Genomic DNA, 17899 nt, shown 5'->3' with positions numbered 1-17899 from the left:
CTGGCTTCGGCCATCCCTGCCCTCTGGGGTGTGCCCGGGCCTGGCCTGAGAGGGTGGCTGTGGACATGGAGAAGCAGAGGCCGTTCTGGCGGTGGCTCCTTCCTGTGGAGTGTGGCTCTATGGAATCCTGGCTACACCTTGCCCCAGGCTCAGGCCAGGAAAGGGACCAAGCGCCAAGTTGCCGGGTCCCCATAACCCCAGCTGCAAACCCTCTGCAGCCACAGTAAGCCTCGCTGTGATGCTGAGGCCTCTCTCGGTGGACTGGGGAGTGAGCCCGTGGGTGGAGATCCTATTAAAGATTCTCTGCAACAGAAGCTGCCGTGGTTGATCAGCAGGGACCTGGACTGGTTGTGATGTCCCTTAGATTTGATTTGAGGGAGGCCTGGGTTGCTCACTAGGTGGCGGGGGAGGCTGGCCGAGGAGGCCTGGTCCAGGGCAGGGGCTGCGTGAGGCCACCCTTCACCTGCAGAGCCGGGCTTTGTGGGCCCAGGTGATCCCTGCCCACCCTTGGGGAGCCTGGAGGGTGTGGGCTGTGGCAGGTAGGGTAGGGGTGACCGAGAAGTGGGACCCTGGCCCTCAGCTTCCTCTGCGGGGTCTCTTGGATGTGGGAATGGGCTGGAGGAGGTGTCAGGGACAGGAAATGTGGCCGCAGGGAGGGAAGGTAAGAGGGAAGGAGGGGAGGTGCCAGGCCCCGAGGAACCGGCACAGGGCTGAGCAGGGGACTGGAGCCCAGGAATCTGGGGTGAAGAGTAAGTACACAGTCAGCCACCCTCACCCTTTGGTGCCCCCGCTCCTGGCTGGCTCTGGACACAGGCGCCCCAAGCAAGGACAGGACTGACCCTTTCGCTGGCCTCTGTCTGGAAGGCATGGGGGGTCGTTCTCTGGGTGACCGGGGTCAGGACGCCCCTTCTTTCTACCTTGGAGGCCCGGAGCAGGGCCCAGGCCGGCTCCGAGGAGCCTCCCTCCTGGTCCTGCCTGCGATGTGGCAGGGCGGCCTGCCAGCCCCGGGGGCCCCCCCGCACACACTCACATGTCCCGGCCGCCGTGGGGATCCAGGCAGCGGCTCTGTAAAGTTTCCCTGGGTCTGAAAGTAGAAACAGATGCAGGAATGTTGTGATGTACTTCAGGACAACGGAGATGGGGTGCGGCCCCCGCCCGCCGCCTTGCGGGGACTTCTGGGAGCCTGGGGCACTTTAGCCTTGCACCTCCCAGTCCCCTCAGGCCCCGTGGAAGAGGCAGCTCTTGGGGCGCATGTCCTTTTCTGGACCCTCCTCTCAGGCAGGGTCTTCCTTGTAGAAGGGCAGCCCAGGTGTCAGCCGGTGGGGCCTCTCCTGGCCTCTAATCGCCTCTCCTGGCCTCTAGTCCCCTCTCCTGGCCTCTAATCCCCTCTCCTGGCCTCTAATCTCCTCTCCTGGCCTCCTACTGTGAGTGGGGGCCTTGGAACACTCACTCTTCTAGGCTTTGTTTTCACCATCTGTGTGATGGTGACCTTTCCTGAAACCCTCAAAAGGGACAGGGACCACCCCACCCACCACATCCCACTGCCCACCCACCCGTCACTCACTCGGCTGGAGCCTCCTCCTGTAGCCGGGCCTTCTGGGATTTGCCTCCCAGGAGGCTGTCCTGGGGATGTCTGCACACTTGGGGCCCCAGAAGTCTTAATTTGCGGTACTCGCCCATTTTAAAGGTTTTCTGCGGCAGATGCCAGGGCCCCTGGGCAGGGCCTGCACGGCCTGGCAGGAGGCTCCTGGGACCTCGGGGCCCGTCTGGCCGTCACCCCCCAGGGTGCCCCCTGTGTGAGTGGTGGGCTCCCGGTGCCTCCACAGCCTTCTCCAGGGCTGGTGCCGGGCTACTGGCCTCCTCGCTCCATGGAGGGCCCAGGTGAGACTCGCCTGCATGCCAGCCTGTCACCTAAGTGCGTTCACCTACTTGGGTCTGCTGGACGCAGAGTGGTCACCTTGGAGTGCACCTTCTCTTTCATTTGACTGCGACTCCCAGCAAGGCCTTTACACCGAAGCTTCAGGAAATACAGCCCCGGAGCTGTGATGCATCTGTTTCACTACGGAAGATGCTGGGTGTTTCACCCCCGGGAACAAGTGGTGACCCTCGCTTTGACAGCAAGAGTGACTTGGGTCCCACTAGCCTTTGGCTGAGTTGAGTTGGAGAAATGCCTTCCCGTCCCTAAAGTCCCTGGTGGTGGCCTGGGCACCCCTGGCCTGGGGACACGTGAAGACTAGCCCCATTCCTAGGCCACCCTGCCTGGGCACCATCCAGACCCCCTTCCTGGCACTATCTGGGGCATGTTGTCCCCCCTCGTCCCTTGCCCATGGTGGCCTCTGTGTGAGAGGGATGCCACAAAGGCTTTGCCTCTGTGGGTGGGGGATACCAGATGGCGAGTTCCTGGGAGCTGACGCCTGCAGGGGCGGGGCCGGTTCCTCGGTCTCCCAGGAGTTTCCAGGATTGGGATGCGTTTGTCAGCCTGGGCCCAGCGGGAGCTGCTCTCTGTGGGGGCCTGAGAAGCTTCTAGAGTGGGGCTGGAGTCCCCTGGGGGCCACTTCCCAGGCAAAGCCAGGCGTGTTTGTTTGAGGGCTGCCTCACCGTCTCAAGCCCCTTCTTGTTGCTGAGGACCCGGCCAGGCTGTGGGCCTGAGACGCCGGCCTGGGATGGGGAGGGTGTTGTGGCATCTCAGCTCCTGGCCAAGGGCTGCCCTGAGGGGGGTCTCCTGTGGCAGCTCAGCCTGGGCCTGTCAGAGGACACTGCCCACCCAGTCTGTGCCAGGCTGCCTGGACTCTGTGAGGGCTTGATGGGGGTAGGGCTGGATTTCTGGCCCCTGGGGAGTTTGGAACCCTTCACCCTCCACTGCCTCGCCTTCCTGCCTCGGTGTGGGGGCATCTTCAGGTTCACACTGGCACCCTCTGCCCAGGCCTCCGTCGGCAGGAGTGGCCTCTCCCATCAGTTGTGGGCGGGCTGCTCGGCTGGAACCTGGAGCTGCTGCGGAGCCCCTCCCCTGGGCCTGCCAGGGTCATCCTGGCTGGGAGGGTGCTGTGACCCCTCCTGGGGCTTTGCTGGGGGACAAGGAACATGCCCCACAGGCTTGAGGCTCTGCAGTTGGACTCCCCACTAGCAGCTTGGAGTGAGGCTTGCAGAGAGGCTGGTGGAGAAGCTGCCCAAAGATCCGCCCTTCCTTCCCCAGCCTGGGGCCAGAGCTCTCAGGGTGCTGACACCTTCAGGGCCCGGAGCAATCTGGGAAGGCTCCAGAGGAGGCTATACCTGAAGGGGGCCTTAAAACACTCCAGAGGGGCCTTGAAACACACTTGAACTTGCCTCTGAGGCAGAGAGAGGGCAGGAAAGGTACAACCTCCACACCTCCCTGCCTTCTAGATGATCTTATGGAAATCAGACACCAAAAGGGTTCCCCTCTCAAAAGTGAGAATCTACAGGAAGGACTTTGCCATTGGCTCCCACGTTGCGAGAGTGTGGGCCCCGTTCCACAACCCACAACTGGCCTTGATCCTGGTGTGCCCCTTTAGCCGCCCAGTCCTGGTGTGCCCCATTGCCCTGGCCGCCCAGTCCTGGTGTGCCCCATTGCCCTGGCCGCCCAGTCCTCAAGTGCCGTATTGCCCAGGGCGTCCAGTCTCTGGGGTGGGAAGAGCAGGGCCTAGTGAGGCCTGAGGGCGGGGCCACACCTGCTTCTTATTCTCAGTCCCTGAGCCTGAGCCTGCCCTTGCCTTCCCCGGTGGTGTGGGGAGCAGTGGTCTGGCCCGAGTGTCTGGTTTTCTGTTCTTGGTTTTCCATGACACCCTGCAGAGTGCCAGCGTGCAACGCCCAGAGAGGGAGCAGCTCCCATGTGGCCTAACACTGCACTGGAGGCCTCCACCTCCATGGACCTGGGGTGCTCTGAGCCGGCACGATGCCCGCCCGTGCTCCTGGAGGCGGCCTGGCTGCCCTCTGGACCGTAGCCTTGGACATGGCTGTTCCCTTATGTCCCCTGGGTCGAGCAGCACTCCCAGGGCCTGTCTGAGGGCCACAGATGTCACTGGCTCAACCAGCAGAGGTCCCTCCAGATGAAACGCCCTGTGCAACCCCAGGGAAGAGGTGGGCCCTCTGTCCTCCCCATCTCAGCCCATGCCCATCAGGCCTTTGGGCTGAACACTGTGGGGGAGGGGACTCTGTTGTCACCCTCTGGTGGCCTGGCCACCCCCTGCCTGTGTCCCCCAGAGTTAGATGGACTCATGTGCACACGGCTGGGGAAGGACTCCCGGCCCTGCCTCCCCACCTGGCTCTGCCATGGGTGTGCTGTGTGCCCTGGGGCAGACTTCCCTCCCCGGGCCTGGGTCTCCCCATCACGGCAGTGAGAGGCTGCATAGACCCCTCACCTGGCCCCTTGGTTCCTTCTTGGAGGGGAGGCCCGGCCCAGAGGAGGCTGCTGGCAGGCAGCTCAAGTGTGTGAGCTCCGGGCTGCTCCTCAGAGCACACGTGTGCAGACCCAGGACCTGAAAAACCCAACACGGACTGCAGTTGCAAACTGGGAGTCTGCCTCTCTAGCCTTATGGCTTCGAGAGGCTGGCCTGGGCCCAGCCAGTAGGAGAGAGGGGAGGAGCAGCTGATGGGCAGCCCCCTCAGTCCAGGAGACCACCCTGGGCTTCCGCACATGGGAAGGGGGCCTCTTGTGGCCTTGCCTGAGTCTAGAGGTGCTGGCTGAGGCAGAGTGGGGTGCTTGGGTACAGGGGTGGGGGTGTGGGATGGTTGCACCCCAACCCAGAGAGGCCATCTGGGTTCAGAAACCCAGCAGGAAGGTGGGGCGCTCGGGCTGGGGGCTGCCTTGCTGCAGTGGGAAGGGGAGCCGCTGCCCTGCCAGGGTAAGAGTCGGGAGCAAAAGGAGGTGAAACCAACAGAAGGGGCTGAGTCAGGGCCCGTGTGGGGTCAGGGAGGAGTGATGGGAGAGGCCTGGACCATGCCTTCAGCTGTGGTGAAGGGCAAGGGCTGGCCGCCTTGCTCCCCTCTGACCGCCGCCCGCTGTGCTGGTGCCAGGTACTGCTTAGGGAGTCGGTTGCTGTCCTGACGATACAGACCAGGCCTGCCCTCCCAGGGCTCTGGTGACAAGGAAGCTGCCTTCCTAAACGCTCTGAAGAAGCTGAACCAGTGTGACGCTCACGCAGCCGTGGGTCGGGGCCTCCCTCACGAGGGCAGGTCGGAGCTGACACTCAGCAGTGAGTAGGCACATGTGGTGGTGCAGGCGCTGCGGGCATTGGGTGCCCACGGTGCGCCCTGCAGCTCCCACCCTGGAGTGCCCCTGTTGGCGCCTGCCGTCTGGCCTCCTTCATTCCACGTGTGTGGTCCAGCTGCCGCCCGCCACTCCCTAAATCACCCGGTGTCCCTGGTAGGCCAATAGGATGCTGCTAGCACTTGTCTCTAGGGACCCACCTGTCACCTTGGCCAGTGGGTCTGGACCACTGCAGCCAAGCATGGGCCCAGCTGACCACCCAGAAAGGCGGGCGCTGGGCAGGACGATCTGGCTGGCCCTGGGCGGGGGTGGGGGCCTTGTTGCAGTGTGAGCTGTGGGGTCAGCTTAGCCTGGCCCATGGAGGGGGATGGTGGGCGTTTCCTTCCCTGCTCCGTCTCTGGTTGCCTGGTGGCCATGCTGAAGGGTCAGTGTCTGCCTGGTACTCTGTGTTGTTGGGGTGACATCATGGGCTCAGACCCCTTGGCGTGTGGATGAGGACAGCCACTCTCACGGGCTGTGAGTCAGTAGTGCCCTGTGCCACAAGGAGACCCCATTGAGAGGGCAGCGGATGGGGCAGGTGTACAGGGCAGGGCCGCCTGGAGGGGAGCTGGGGGATAAACATGCACCCCAGCCTGCCATCCTGGCCGTGTCCCCAGCAGAGGGCTTCCTAGAAGGCAGGGCTGCGGGTGACCACTGACCACATGTGGCAGGAGACTCAAGGCCTAGAAACCACCCCAATCTGAGGGCAGTAATTGTAAGCCCCGTGAAACCAGCAGGGACCAGAACCACCCTGGAGAGCTGGCCTCGAAACCACTGGGCTGGGTATGGAGGCTTGGGCAGAAGAGCTGGTGGGCCCACATCCAGCCCCTGCCTCGGCACAGCTCTCAGTCAGCCAATGAGCTCAGAAGCTGGGCCTGGCCACTGATGCCCCACCCTCTGTTCCACCTGACGCCCAGGACACTGCGCCTCCTGCAGAGACCAAGCTGGATCAGGCGGAAGGAGGCCCCTTTACCTTTGCAGAGCTCCAGCCTCACACGTGCCAGAATCCTGGGTGGTGCTACCTCCTGCTGGCAGAGGTTGGCATTGCACCCTAGCCCGAGTGGACCTGCATGTGCCTGGGCTGGAGTGATGTCTCCTAGAATCGGCAAACTGGGGAGTTAGGGTGACCCAGGCAGCTCTGGCTGCCATAATGGAGAGAGTGCTCTGGGTCTCTTCCTTCAAGGACACTAATCCTATCTGGTCAGGGCCCCACCCTATTCCCTCTCAGAGACTCTATCTCCAAATACATTCACCTTGGGGATTAAGGCTCCAACATAGGATTATTTTAGGGAGGACGCATTCCATTCATTACAGAGTGTCCCCCAGCAACAGTCAGTTGCATCTGATCTGGAAGTGGGCGAGGACTGAAGTTAGGTCTTGGCAGAACAAGACTCCAGAGTCAGGAAGGGACGGAAACGTTGGGCAGGATCGCCAAAGCACCCGGTGCGATTACGCACACTGACCATCAAACTCTCACTGGGTGGGGATTTTTTCCTTTGAGAAAACACCACTTCAGTATTAAAGAAGCGAAAGACACAGTAGGGCTTGCCGTCAAGCCCGCGTCTGTCCGCAGGCGAGCCAGGTGAGGGCTGTGGAGCACAGACAGGGAGGGTCTTCCCCCACTGGGAGGCAAATCCCCAGTCCGTGTCTGATGGACACACTCAGCTTTGCCGGGTCTGAGCTTGGTCCGCTTTGCAGGGCTGTAGCAGGTGCGAGTCTTTGGCTGTGGCCTGGGCGGGGGTGGCTGGGCTGTGTGTTTTGCAGTCAGGTCTCAGTGTCCCAAGGGTTCTGGACACATCCCCAGCAGTGCTGGGCACTGGCCATGCAGGGGTGGCCCTTCCTGAGCTGCACGTCCCAGTGCTGGTGAAAATCTGCCTGGTTCAGCTTTCCGGGAATCTGTGGCACGGGATATATGCGATGACACTGGGCTTGGCTCCCGGCTGTGCACAGCTTGGGAGCATCTGGGGTGTTAGAACTGTGTGGAGAGCAGCAAGAGGACGGGCTCTGGGGGGATCCCTGCCTCTGACCCCCCGCCCTGGTGGGCTTCAGTGGGCACCATGCCCGGTGGTCCCTGGGTACATCTCGGGTCTCTGCCTGTCTGGAGGGGCTGACGAGAAGCCTCTTTCTTTCCCAGCCCTGCCACAGCCTCCTGGGTCCTTGTGGTGCCTGGGTCCTGATGGCCCAGCTTCCCTGCCATGGGCTCTGTGCCCCCTGTGCCTGCCTGGCCCTGCCAGGAGGGGTCTGTTTCCTATTACGTGTTCCAGACAGGGCTGTTGTTGCTGTGGTGAACACAATAAACAGGGCCCCCCGAGAAGGCGGGGCCGGCCCAGGCCTTGTTCAGAGTCCCCTGGAGCCACGGTGGTAGCTTCAGCAGAGCCGTCTCAGGTGAGGCAGGCCGGGCCTGGGGGCCAGGACAGCTCCCATCTTGTCTGGGCAGTTAAGTGGATGGGGCTCGGGGCTCGGAGGCAGACAGGCTTACCTGAGTTCTGCCCTGGGCTCCCCACAGCCTGCACGTGTCAGGGCCACGTGGGGCGGGAGACAGAGCCATCACTGCAACCCCCAACAGCCTCCCAAGGCTGGCTCTGCCCTAGGAGGGGACCCTCAGCGCCTGCTCCCCTGTGGGAGACAGGTACGGCGAGCAAGGTGGGGTTTTTAAGCCAACTTGCTCTGAGGGGCCTTCTCAGGGCCCAGAGGCAACTCCACTGCTCCAGCCGCTGCCTGCTCCGTTGACCTCTGACTGCTCTCCCCTCCGTGGTGCCGGGCTTCCCATCCACCATGCAGCAACAGTAGATGGGTTCCCCAGTCTTGGCCCCAGGCCCAGCCACCTCCCAGGGATGTTGGCAGCCCCCCAGGAGGTGCCCCAGAGGAGGCGGCATCTCAAAGAAGCCTCCCCGCTCCGAGAGTCTTGGCGCTTTGGTAATGGGGTTTGGGATTGCTTTGGGCACAGGCCTGGGCAGATGGCGTCCCCTGCCCGGGCGCAGGCAACAGCACATTCTTGCGGCTTCCCTCTGAGCTTGGGGCTGACTCCCTCCCGAACCACAAGGCGACTGCCAGAGACATGACAGTAACCAAACCCCCGCCAAGGGGCTGGCTGCAGCTTCTGGCAGAGGTCTAGTGCCCACCCTGGGTGCCCAGCCTGGCCCAGCACCTTCTCCCCCCGTCCCTGGGCCAGCTCAGGGCACAGCCCCATCCATCCACTGGGTACAGGCACCCGCTGAGTCAACCTGACCCCACAGCCCATGCGCTGCAGGAATGTGCATGGAGGAATGAGAGCGTGGGCACTGCATGGGGTCAGCCGTGAGGTGTGGCCTGGCCTGGGGTGGGTAGGAGCTGTACTGGTCCCTTGGGAACTGGGGGCCAAGCCTACGGCCCATGGAAACTGTCCATGGCATCCCCACACCTGCCTCCACCCTGGCCTAAGGACCACGGTGGTGAGATGCCTGGGTCTCAGTCACCGCCTGCCAGCCTGCAGCCTCCTCCAGGGAGATGCAGCTTGCTGGGGCACTGAGCCCTTACTTGCAGCTTCTCAGAGACCCCTGGCGCTTAGTGTTCTGTGCTGGGGGGTGCTGGGCTTCTGTCTGGGTGGGGCCCCCTTCTGTGTCCAGCCCTCGAGCAGGCCGGTGCTGGAGGGTCCAGTGAATCCCTCGCGGGCCTGAGGATTCTGTCTGCGGCAGAGAAGGCAAAACCAGGCCTGTGGGCTGGGCAGGAGGCAGCGTCTGACGGTGGAGATGAAAAGGCGGAGCGGCTCGGAGTGCCTGGGAGGGGTCCTACAGCAGGAGGAAGTGGCCATGCCACTCCTTACTCCATGCCAGCCGGGGACAGACTGTTGGCCAGGCGTCCTCTTGGGCTGACCTGGGGTCCTCTCTGTGTCCCCAGCCATTAACTCCTGTGCCCTGGGCAATGGTGGCTGCCAGCACCACTGTGTCCAGCTCACGATCACTCGGCATCGCTGCCAGTGCCGGCCCGGGTTCCAGCTCCAGGAGGACGGCAGGCGCTGTGTCCGTGAGTGCAGCCAGCCTGGGAGGGATGGAGGACCTGGGGGTGGAGGCAGGATGAGCTGCCTTGCCTCGGCTGCTAGAGGAAGTGGGTCTTCAGGAGGCCCCCAAGGCTGCTGAAAGGCCTGGTAGGCCATGGCCCAGCCCATTAGGCCGTGCCCCGGGGTGGCACATCTGGGGCCAGGAAGCTCAGGATGGGAGCCGCCTCACTACTGTAGGTGCCCACCTGATGGGGGCTGCCTCACTTTCATAGGTGCCCACCTGAGGCTTGCTGCCCCTGGGAGGAGGAGGCGGGCCAGGCCTGGTTTGGCACTTTGCTCTGAGTCCTCAGGACTTCATGGAAGGAGGGGGCTTTGCTGATGGTGACGGTGGGGCAGGCTCAGTGGTCCTCCAGAATATGGAAATGGGGGCTGTGGGTGGGGCAGGTGCTGAGAGAATGCCCCCACCTGGCCTCTAGGGTCCTCCCCAGTATGGGCATGAAGGGGCTGGAGTCACAGAGCTTGGGGGCCACCGCCCTGGTGTCAGCGCCAGCACCTGGACAGAGAAGGGTGGTGGGAGGAGCTGGCCTGGGCTGCGGTTGACCTGGGCTGGCTGGCCTTGTCCTGAGACTGCAGAGTCTTCTTGGCGTCTTGGGGGCTTCCCGCACCTGGGAGGAGGGAGACCCACTGCCCAGCCCATCAGCCTGGAGCACAGAGTGGGGAGAGCACTGGGTGAGGGGGGTCTCACAAGAAGCCTTGGGGCAGGTGCCCTGCAGCCACTGGGATCCCCTCTCCCCAACCCCCTCCTTGGGTCCGTGGCTACAGGGAGAAGCCCGTGTGCTGACAGGAATGGCGGCTGCATGCACAGGTGCCAGGTGGTCAGGGGCCTCGCCCACTGTGAGTGCCACGCAGGCTATCAGCTGGCAGCGGACGGCAAGGCCTGTGAAGGTAGGACGCCCCTCCCCTGCTCTGCCCCACCCAGGGTCAGAAAGCACACCCAGGCGCTGTGGAGGGACCTGTGTCTAACTCTGGGGCCGTGGCCTCCCATGGGACCAGGCCCTTTGGGAGCAGGACTGGCCCTGCCTTGCCCGCCTTGGGTGACCTGGGATGTGACGGTCTCATCTCCCCTGCTGGGGGCTGAGGGGCGAGGGTAGGAAGGCTTGCCAAAGCTGCTCCCAGCCTGAGGCTCCTTTCACCGGAAGTGCACCACGGAGCCCAGGTGTTGCTTATAGTTTTTAAACTATTGTATTTCCTAAGTAGTGCCTGCCTGGCAGGAAAACCAAAGAGTGAATAAGAGAAAAGGAATGAGCCAGGCGCGGTGGCTCACACCTGTAATCCCAGCACTTTGGGAGGCCAAGGTGGGCAGATCGCTTGAGTTTAGGAGTTCAAGACCAGCCTGGACAACATAGTGAGATCCCCGTATCTACAAAAAAATAAGAAAACCCAACTAGCCGAGCATGGTGGTGCACACCTGTGGCCCCAGCTACTTGGGAGGCTGAGGCAGGAGTCCCAGCTACTTGGGAGGCTGAGGCAGGAGAATCACTTGAGCCCAGGAGGTTGAGGCTACAGTGAGCCATGATTGCACCACTGCGCTACAGCCTGGGTGACAGAATGAGACCCTGTCTAAAAATAAATAAATAAAATAATAATAGTAAAATAGAACTAAAGAAGAAAGGAGACGTTGTTACTGAGCCCAGGAAACACCTGGATGTATGGGATGGGCTTCTGCTGCTTTGCTGGGGCTGTTTGTGAATGTGCTTGTTTAGAGTCAGGTTGCAGGCAGGTGCCATTGTTTGGAACCCACTGCCACACCACACCACCCTCTGCAGCATGGCTGGGGAACGTTTATTTGTTAACCCCTCCCTGCACATCTGGGTGTTCCTGACTCTTCCCTGGGTCAAGTGGCCTTGGGGAGCGATTTGGTTGCCGCCACCCTGGGGGTCCACAGAGTGAGTCTCTGAGGCAGCAGGGTGTGTCCAGACCAGGCAGTGGTCAGTTTCCAAGGGTATTAGTCCATTTTCATGCTGCCAATAAAGACATACCCAAGACTGAGCAATTTACTAAAGAAAGAGGTTTAATGGACTTACAGTTCCACATGACTTGGGGAGGCCTCACAGTCATGGCGGAAGGCCAGGAGGAGCAAGTCACACCTTACGTTGATAGCGGTAGGAAAAGAGAGCGCTTGTGCAGGGAAACCCCCATTTTTAAGACCATCAGATCTCATGAGACTCATTCACTATCACGAGAACAGCACAGGACAGACCCGCCCCCATGATTCAGTCACCTCCCACTGGGTTCCTCCCACCACACGTGGGAATTGTGGGAGTTACAATTCAAGGTGAGATTTGGGTGGGGACACAGCCAGACCATATCACCAGCACCTGCCGGATGGCCACGGGGTGTCGTGGTGTGTGGTTCCATGTCTTCACTGACACCAGGAAAGTGCTGCCTGGGTAATGGCACCTGGTCACTCAGTGGGCTTAGCGTGAGACCCATGTGGGTGCCGACTTCTTCATCCCAGGGGACCTGCAGGGCTGTGACCAGTGGTCGTCAGGGACAGTGGGATTGGCCTTGAATGCCTGTGTCATGTAGCCACAGGCCCTGGGTGTCAGCGGGCTGTGCGCTATCTTCCACTGGCCCCGTGCAAAGGCCCTTCCCGGCACCTCTGAGTCCTCCCCGTGGTCTCTCCCCTCCAGATGTGGACGAATGTGCCGCAGGGCTGGCCCAGTGTGCCCATGGCTGCCTCAACACCCAGGGGTCCTTCAAGTGTGTGTGTCACACGGGCTACGAGCTGGGCGCTGATGGCCGGCAGTGCTACCGTGAGTGGGCAGTCGGCAACAGGTTGAAGGTGCCCCGGATGGCCATTCCACTCCCCAGGACCCCACGGCCTGCTTTGGTCAAAGAACAAAGAGCTTCCTTGTCAATCAGGGGCAGCCCTGCGTATGAGCCCTTGGTGGGCAGAGGGTCGAGGGAGGGCAGGGAGTCCCAGACCCGACAAGTCCTGGGAGCTCTATGTTGCTGCTTCCCACGGGTGTCCCCAGACCTGAGGCTGGCTGCTGGGTGGAGGTGGGGGGAACCAAGGTAGGTGGTGGTCATCCTAGCCGCCATCCCACATCCCGCATGGCTGGTCTCATGGCAGGGATCGAGATGGAAATTGTGAACAGCTGTGAGGCCAACAACGGTGGCTGCTCCCATGGCTGCAGCCACACCAGCGCTGGGCCACTGTGCACCTGTCCCCGTGGCTATGAGCTGGACACAGATCAGAGGACCTGCATTGGTGCGCACTGGCTCCTCCCAGATGCCCACACCCCACTTCAGGGACCTGCTGCTGCCCTGGGTCTGGGATCAGTTCCATGCCATGACTTGGAGGTCCTCTTCTGTCTCCCTTAGTCCTGGTCTGGCTGCCTGGGCCCAGGCGGGGTGGTAGGGCAGACCTGACAGAGGCAGCACCCTGGCCAGGAAAGACCCTAGGTGCCCACATCAGCCTGCAGGGCCCATACCCATGGTCATGGCACCCCCTTACCCCATCAGCACCTCCTCAGTACCGCCCCATCACCTGGGAAGGACCCAGTGTCCTGGGAGTCACACCCCAGACCCTGACTCTCAGATGGAGTCCCCACCCTCTAGCCCCAGTCCCAACACCTTGTTCCCAGCAGACAGGCGGGTGGCCCCGAGGCTGTGACATGTGTCCTGTGTGTGTCTGTGTATGCGGGACCAGGAACAGGCATGTGCGTGGGTGCGATTGTGTGGTGGGTGCGATTGTCTGCAGGTGCCATTATTTAGGTGTGCACGCGTGAGACTGTGGGCAGGTGCACATGCAGTAGGGCACGTGGGTTGTGTATGGTCGTATGCAGTTGCATGCAGTTGTGTGTGGGTGGGAGCGTGTGCACGTGCAGGTGCCTGGTACCAGGGGGCCCGTGGTGTGTGCCCACAGATGTTGACGACTGTGCAGACAGCCCGTGCTGCCAGCAGGTGTGCACCAACAACCCTGGCGGGTACGAGTGCGGCTGCTACGCCGGCTACCGGCTCAGTGCCGATGGCTGCAGCTGTGAGGGTGAGCACTGCCCTGCCACTGCACATCTGGGGTGGCCTGGGAGCAGGGCCGCCCTAAGGAAGGACACGGGGCTGGCTCTGGTCCCCCCGTGGTGGGCATGGGGTCAGCCTGCTCTGTGCCCTGCTGCGGGGCTGTGGGTTCTGGTTGAGCACCTGCTGCATGCAGGGTTGTGGGTGTTGGCTGAGTGCCTGCTGCATGCAGGGCTGTGGGTGTTGGTTGGGTGCCTGCTGAATGCAGGGCTCTGGGTATTGGTGGAGTGCCTGCTGTGTGCACGGCTGTGCTGACCTGCCCTGCTGCATGCAGGGCTGTGCTGACCTACCCCCTCCCTCCCTCTGGCCTGAGGTCACTGGCCGCTCTCTCCTGGAGCTGGGCCTGTCCCCCTGCTGCTGCCTAGCCGGCCCCGCCCAGCCTGGCCCCTGTGACCCTGGGGTGGGAGGGTGGCCAGAGTGGCCACTGTGGCTGGGGGTGAGTTTTACTGGCTGGTTCAAGAGATGAGCCACTCACCTCTGGCAGGGCCACCAGGGCTTCAGTCCTGCAAATAGGACTGGGTGGGCAGGGGCCTCCCTGGTTCCCCACCTGGAAGCACAGGCCTCAGCGGCCCCGGGTCACCTGCAGATGTGGACGAGTGCGCCTCCAGCCGTGGTGGCTGCGAGCACCACTGCACCAACCTGGCTGGCTCCTTCCAGTGCTCCTGTGAGGCCGGCTACCGGCTGCACGAGGACCGTAGGGGCTGCAGCCGTGAGTCTCCCGCCCTCCGAGGAGCACCGGCCTCTGCCCTCTCGAGTTTGCCCCAGCTGACCCTGCATCCCGCAGGCCTGGCCCACCCCACCCCCACCTGCCTGGGGTCCTTTGCCCCCTGGCCTCTCTGGGCCAACACCACCTCAGAGGCTCTTGGGCCCCTGGGGACCCACTGGGGTCCTGCCTCTTCTGAGGGCCATGTGGGGATTGAGGACAGTGGGGTGGGGGAAGCTGGTGAGACAGGCATCCTCCTGCAGCCCAGCACCTGTCCTGACCAGGTGAGAGAAGGTACCAAGACCTAAGGTGATGTTGTCCCTGGGACTGATGGCAGCTGCTCCCACCTCTACCCCTCTAGGCCCCAGAGTCCTTAGAGCTGGGATGAGCCGGGGGGCACAGGGGCAGGATTCAGGTCCTCAGGGCCTGGAGCCTTCTGTCCTGAGAAGGAGGGTCAGGTGCAGCGGGGATGACCCCGGGACGAGGCTGAGGAGGTGGGGGTAGTGGAGGCAGTAGGACGGTGGCAGGGGCCCTGGGGTGGCGCTCAGGCCCAGCCCTACCCGCCGGGGAGTCGCTGGGGCAGGCAGGTGGGTGGCAGGGGCTAAGGGGCCTCTGTGCCCCTGGCAGCCCTGGAGGAGCCGGTGGTGGACCTGAATGGCGAGCTGCCCTTCGTGCGGCCCCTACCCCACATCGCCGTGCTCCAGGACCAGCTGCCGAGACTCTTCCAGGATGATGACATCGGGGCCGACGAGGAAGAGGCAGAGTTGCGGGGCGAACACACGCTCACAGAGAAGTTTGGTGAGCACGAGCCCAGCCCCCGGGGGCTCCTGCTCGCAGGGCCAGCAGCCAGCGAACCCTCGGGCAAGGCTGCCATCCAATTAGAGGTTGGGGACATGAGGAAGGACTGCTGCAATGCCATGTGAGACCAAGGCCCAGAGAGGTTGTGCCACTGTCTCAGTTTGCACAGCTCATGCGGGCTGAGCCTGGGCAGGACTGGGCTTGCAGGTCCCAAGTTAGGGCTCCTTTTGGCCCCAGCATCTGCCCTCATGTCACCCTTTTGGGGCCCTCGTGGGCTGAGGATGCCCCTTATGCCCCTTCCCTGGCGTGAGGATCTGAGCCAGGCCTCTATGCCTGCTGAGGCCAGGGGTCAGGCTCTGAACACCCCCATCCTGGTCTGCCCCCTAGTCTGCCTGGATGACTCCTTTGGCCATGACTGCAGCTTGACCTGTGATGACTGCAGGAATGGAGGGACCTGCCTCCCGGGCCTGGATGGCTGTGACTGCCCCGAGGGCTGGACTGGGCTCATCTGCAATGAGAGTGAGGCGGCTGGGCAGGGGCTGGGGGCCGGGAAGGGGCCTCTGAGCCCCAAGACCTGGGGACAGCCCTTTGAGCCTATTCAGTTTTACTCCTGGCTGCTGGCCTTGGGCAGGGAGACCCGTGCAGATCCATTCATTCATCCATTTGTTCAGTCCTTTGATAAACATCCCCTGGCCGTCCACTCTGTGCCAGGCACTGTTCCAGGCAGCAAGGATTCCCTGGGAACAAGCGAGCCAAGGTGTTCGTCCTTCCTAAATATCAGTCTTCACGGTCCAGCAACAAGCAAGCCAGCAAATAACTAAGACAGTGAGGGCTGTCTGCTGAAGGGTTGGGTTCCTCTAGCTCAGATGGCCGGGGGCCCGTAATAACTGTGAGGCTCTGCCTGTTTGAAAGAGCTGGTTCAGAAGGAGGAGACTCCTGTCTCTGCTGGCGTTCGGAGAGAGGAGTCAGTGATCCATTAGTGGTGTCTCCCATGAGCATGGGCAGGGGTGATGTGGCACAAGTGCCATCATTTTATCTCTAGGCAATTCCTTCTAAACCCAGAGCCTCCAACCCTAGGAAGGGGTCTCTGAGTGTCATGCTGGCTGGTGACCCTGACGCTTCCCTGTCACTCTTTGTAGCTTGTCCTCCGGACACCTTCGGGAAGAACTGCAGCTTCTCCTGCAGCTGTCAGAATGGTGGGACCTGCGACTCTGTCACGGGGACCTGCCGCTGCCCCCCGGGTGTCAGTGGAACTAACTGTGAGGATGGTGCGTGCAGTCTCTTCTGGTGCTTCTGGAATTACCCCCTGGGCTGTCAGGGAAGTGGGAGGCACCACCCCTCCTTGTCTCCTTCCTCCCACTGGAGCAGGGAAACTGCCACCAGACTTTTCCTAGACTCCCTTCGCTTCCTGCCTCCCCGTCTCCAGAGCTTTAGGCTGTGCTTGAGAGGGAATGAGGCCCTTGAGTGAAAGGGGTGTTGCTTTTTCACTGTTGCTAATTTTCCCAGGGCCTAACTGTAGCAGATGATAAGACTTTACAGAGCAACACTTTTAGAATGGGTTCCCTTGGGAGGCAGTGAGGTCCCCGTTCCTGGAAGCATTCAAGTAGAACTGTGTGATGGCTGGGTGAGGTTTGCAGAAGGGATTACTCAGGGGCCAGTAGCTGCAAGGGATGATGTTGACGTCCTTATTAACTCTGAAGTTTCAACCTTTCTGGAGGAATTAGTCCAGAAAATGTTTCCCAGGTGGTCAAAGCTTCATCTTTAAGTCTCCAGACTTCATCATTTCTGCCTCTTTCGCTGGAGAGTGCAGCTAACGTATCATAAACTTTCTGCCTTCGTGACAGGAAGATAGCCAGCCCTAGAACCTGTGCCCCATGCCCAGGTGGCGCTGTGAGCTTGCCTGGCTGTATGTGCTGTGCTCTGCAGGGCTGGTTGCCTGGTGGTTGTGGGGACCGCAGGCAGCTGCACAGGGCTTCCTACCTCTTCCCTGTCGGCATGCCTCCCTTCCCCACTTTGTCTGCCCTTTCGATTCTACAGGGGGCTAGGGAACCCCCATATTCATTCCCGGGCACTGCACCCCTGGGATTGTGCTGTACCCTCCAGGCTGCCTGCAGCATCGAGGGGTCACCTCCTCTTCTCTAGGCCTCCACTTTCTGTCTCAGCCTCTGCCTGCCTCTCTGATGACGATATCTGTCTTTGGGTTCAGGGCCAACCTGGATAACGCAGGGCTACTATGGCAAGCCGTGTCGCAAGAAATGCAACCGTGCCTAGTCTCCAGGTCCTGGGGCATAGTCTCCATGTCGTTATCGGGGCACCTTCAGCTTACTACTGCCTTCAGTACGAGGAAGGACGTGGGGCAGGACCCAGCCAGAAGGAATTGTTTGGGGAAGAAAGGCGAGGACCTTTCTAGCTTTGGGGCCATCTGTGGCTTGGGCCTGGGACCCTGGCCACTGGGGCCACGTGTCCTTCCTGCTTTGAGGTTCTGAGGTCAAGCTTAGTGACTGCCATGGGACAGAAGTCAGGTGGCTCCTGAAGGAAGCCGGACTTTGGGGAGAGTGGAGCATGAGCTTTGTGCATCTCTCCAGTGTGGGCCAAGGAAGGTGCTCCTCCACCCGCCCTTGCCGCAAGCCCTGGGGGCAGGGGATGTAGGGGACGGACCAGCCAGGGCAGACAGCCAATCCTGGAGGCTCACCTAGTGCCCTGGTGGGGGCTGCTCCCAGCTCCTGTGCTGGGCCCTGGGCCCCTGAGCATCCTACCACGTGGGAGGACCACATGTGGTAGGTTGGCTGCCACCAAGGTTCTCACGGAGCCCCGCTGCCCCCAGGCTGCCCCAAGGGCTACTATGGCAAGCACTGTCGCAAGAAATGCAACTGTGCCAACCGGGGCCGGTGCCACCGCCTCTACGGGGCCTGCCTCTGTGACCCGGGGCTCTACGGCCGCTTCTGCCACCTCAGTGAGTCTCACCGCCCCTTCCGGTGTCCCCGGCGGCCGCAGCGGGTGGAAGGGATGGTGTGTGTCCTATTACCTGTAGTCTGGGTTGGGATGAGACCATCGGGGCCCAGCCAGGTCACCCACTGGG

At 61.9% G+C, this 17899-nt stretch overlaps 1 protein-coding gene across 1 annotated transcript in view; it reads left to right on the top strand.

The window, feature by feature from the left end:
- The window catches only part of MEGF6 (multiple EGF like domains 6), a 122090-nt gene that overhangs the window by 86117 nt on the left and 18074 nt on the right, over window positions 1-17899 (top strand). The window contains 10 exon segments of the mRNA XM_021935323.2: window positions 9140-9265; window positions 10062-10184; window positions 11933-12055; window positions 12376-12513; window positions 13171-13290; window positions 13906-14028; window positions 14650-14820; window positions 15208-15339; window positions 15960-16088; window positions 17645-17773. Of these exon segments, the coding sequence (XP_021791015.2) occupies window positions 9140-9265; window positions 10062-10184; window positions 11933-12055; window positions 12376-12513; window positions 13171-13290; window positions 13906-14028; window positions 14650-14820; window positions 15208-15339; window positions 15960-16088; window positions 17645-17773 (1314 nt within the window).

The sequence above is a fragment of the Papio anubis genome, chromosome 1 (assembly GCF_008728515.1).
Source record: "Papio anubis isolate 15944 chromosome 1, Panubis1.0, whole genome shotgun sequence".
Lineage (NCBI taxonomy): Eukaryota > Metazoa > Chordata > Mammalia > Primates > Cercopithecidae > Papio > Papio anubis.
This window is presented reverse-complemented; position numbering and strand designations above follow the sequence as displayed.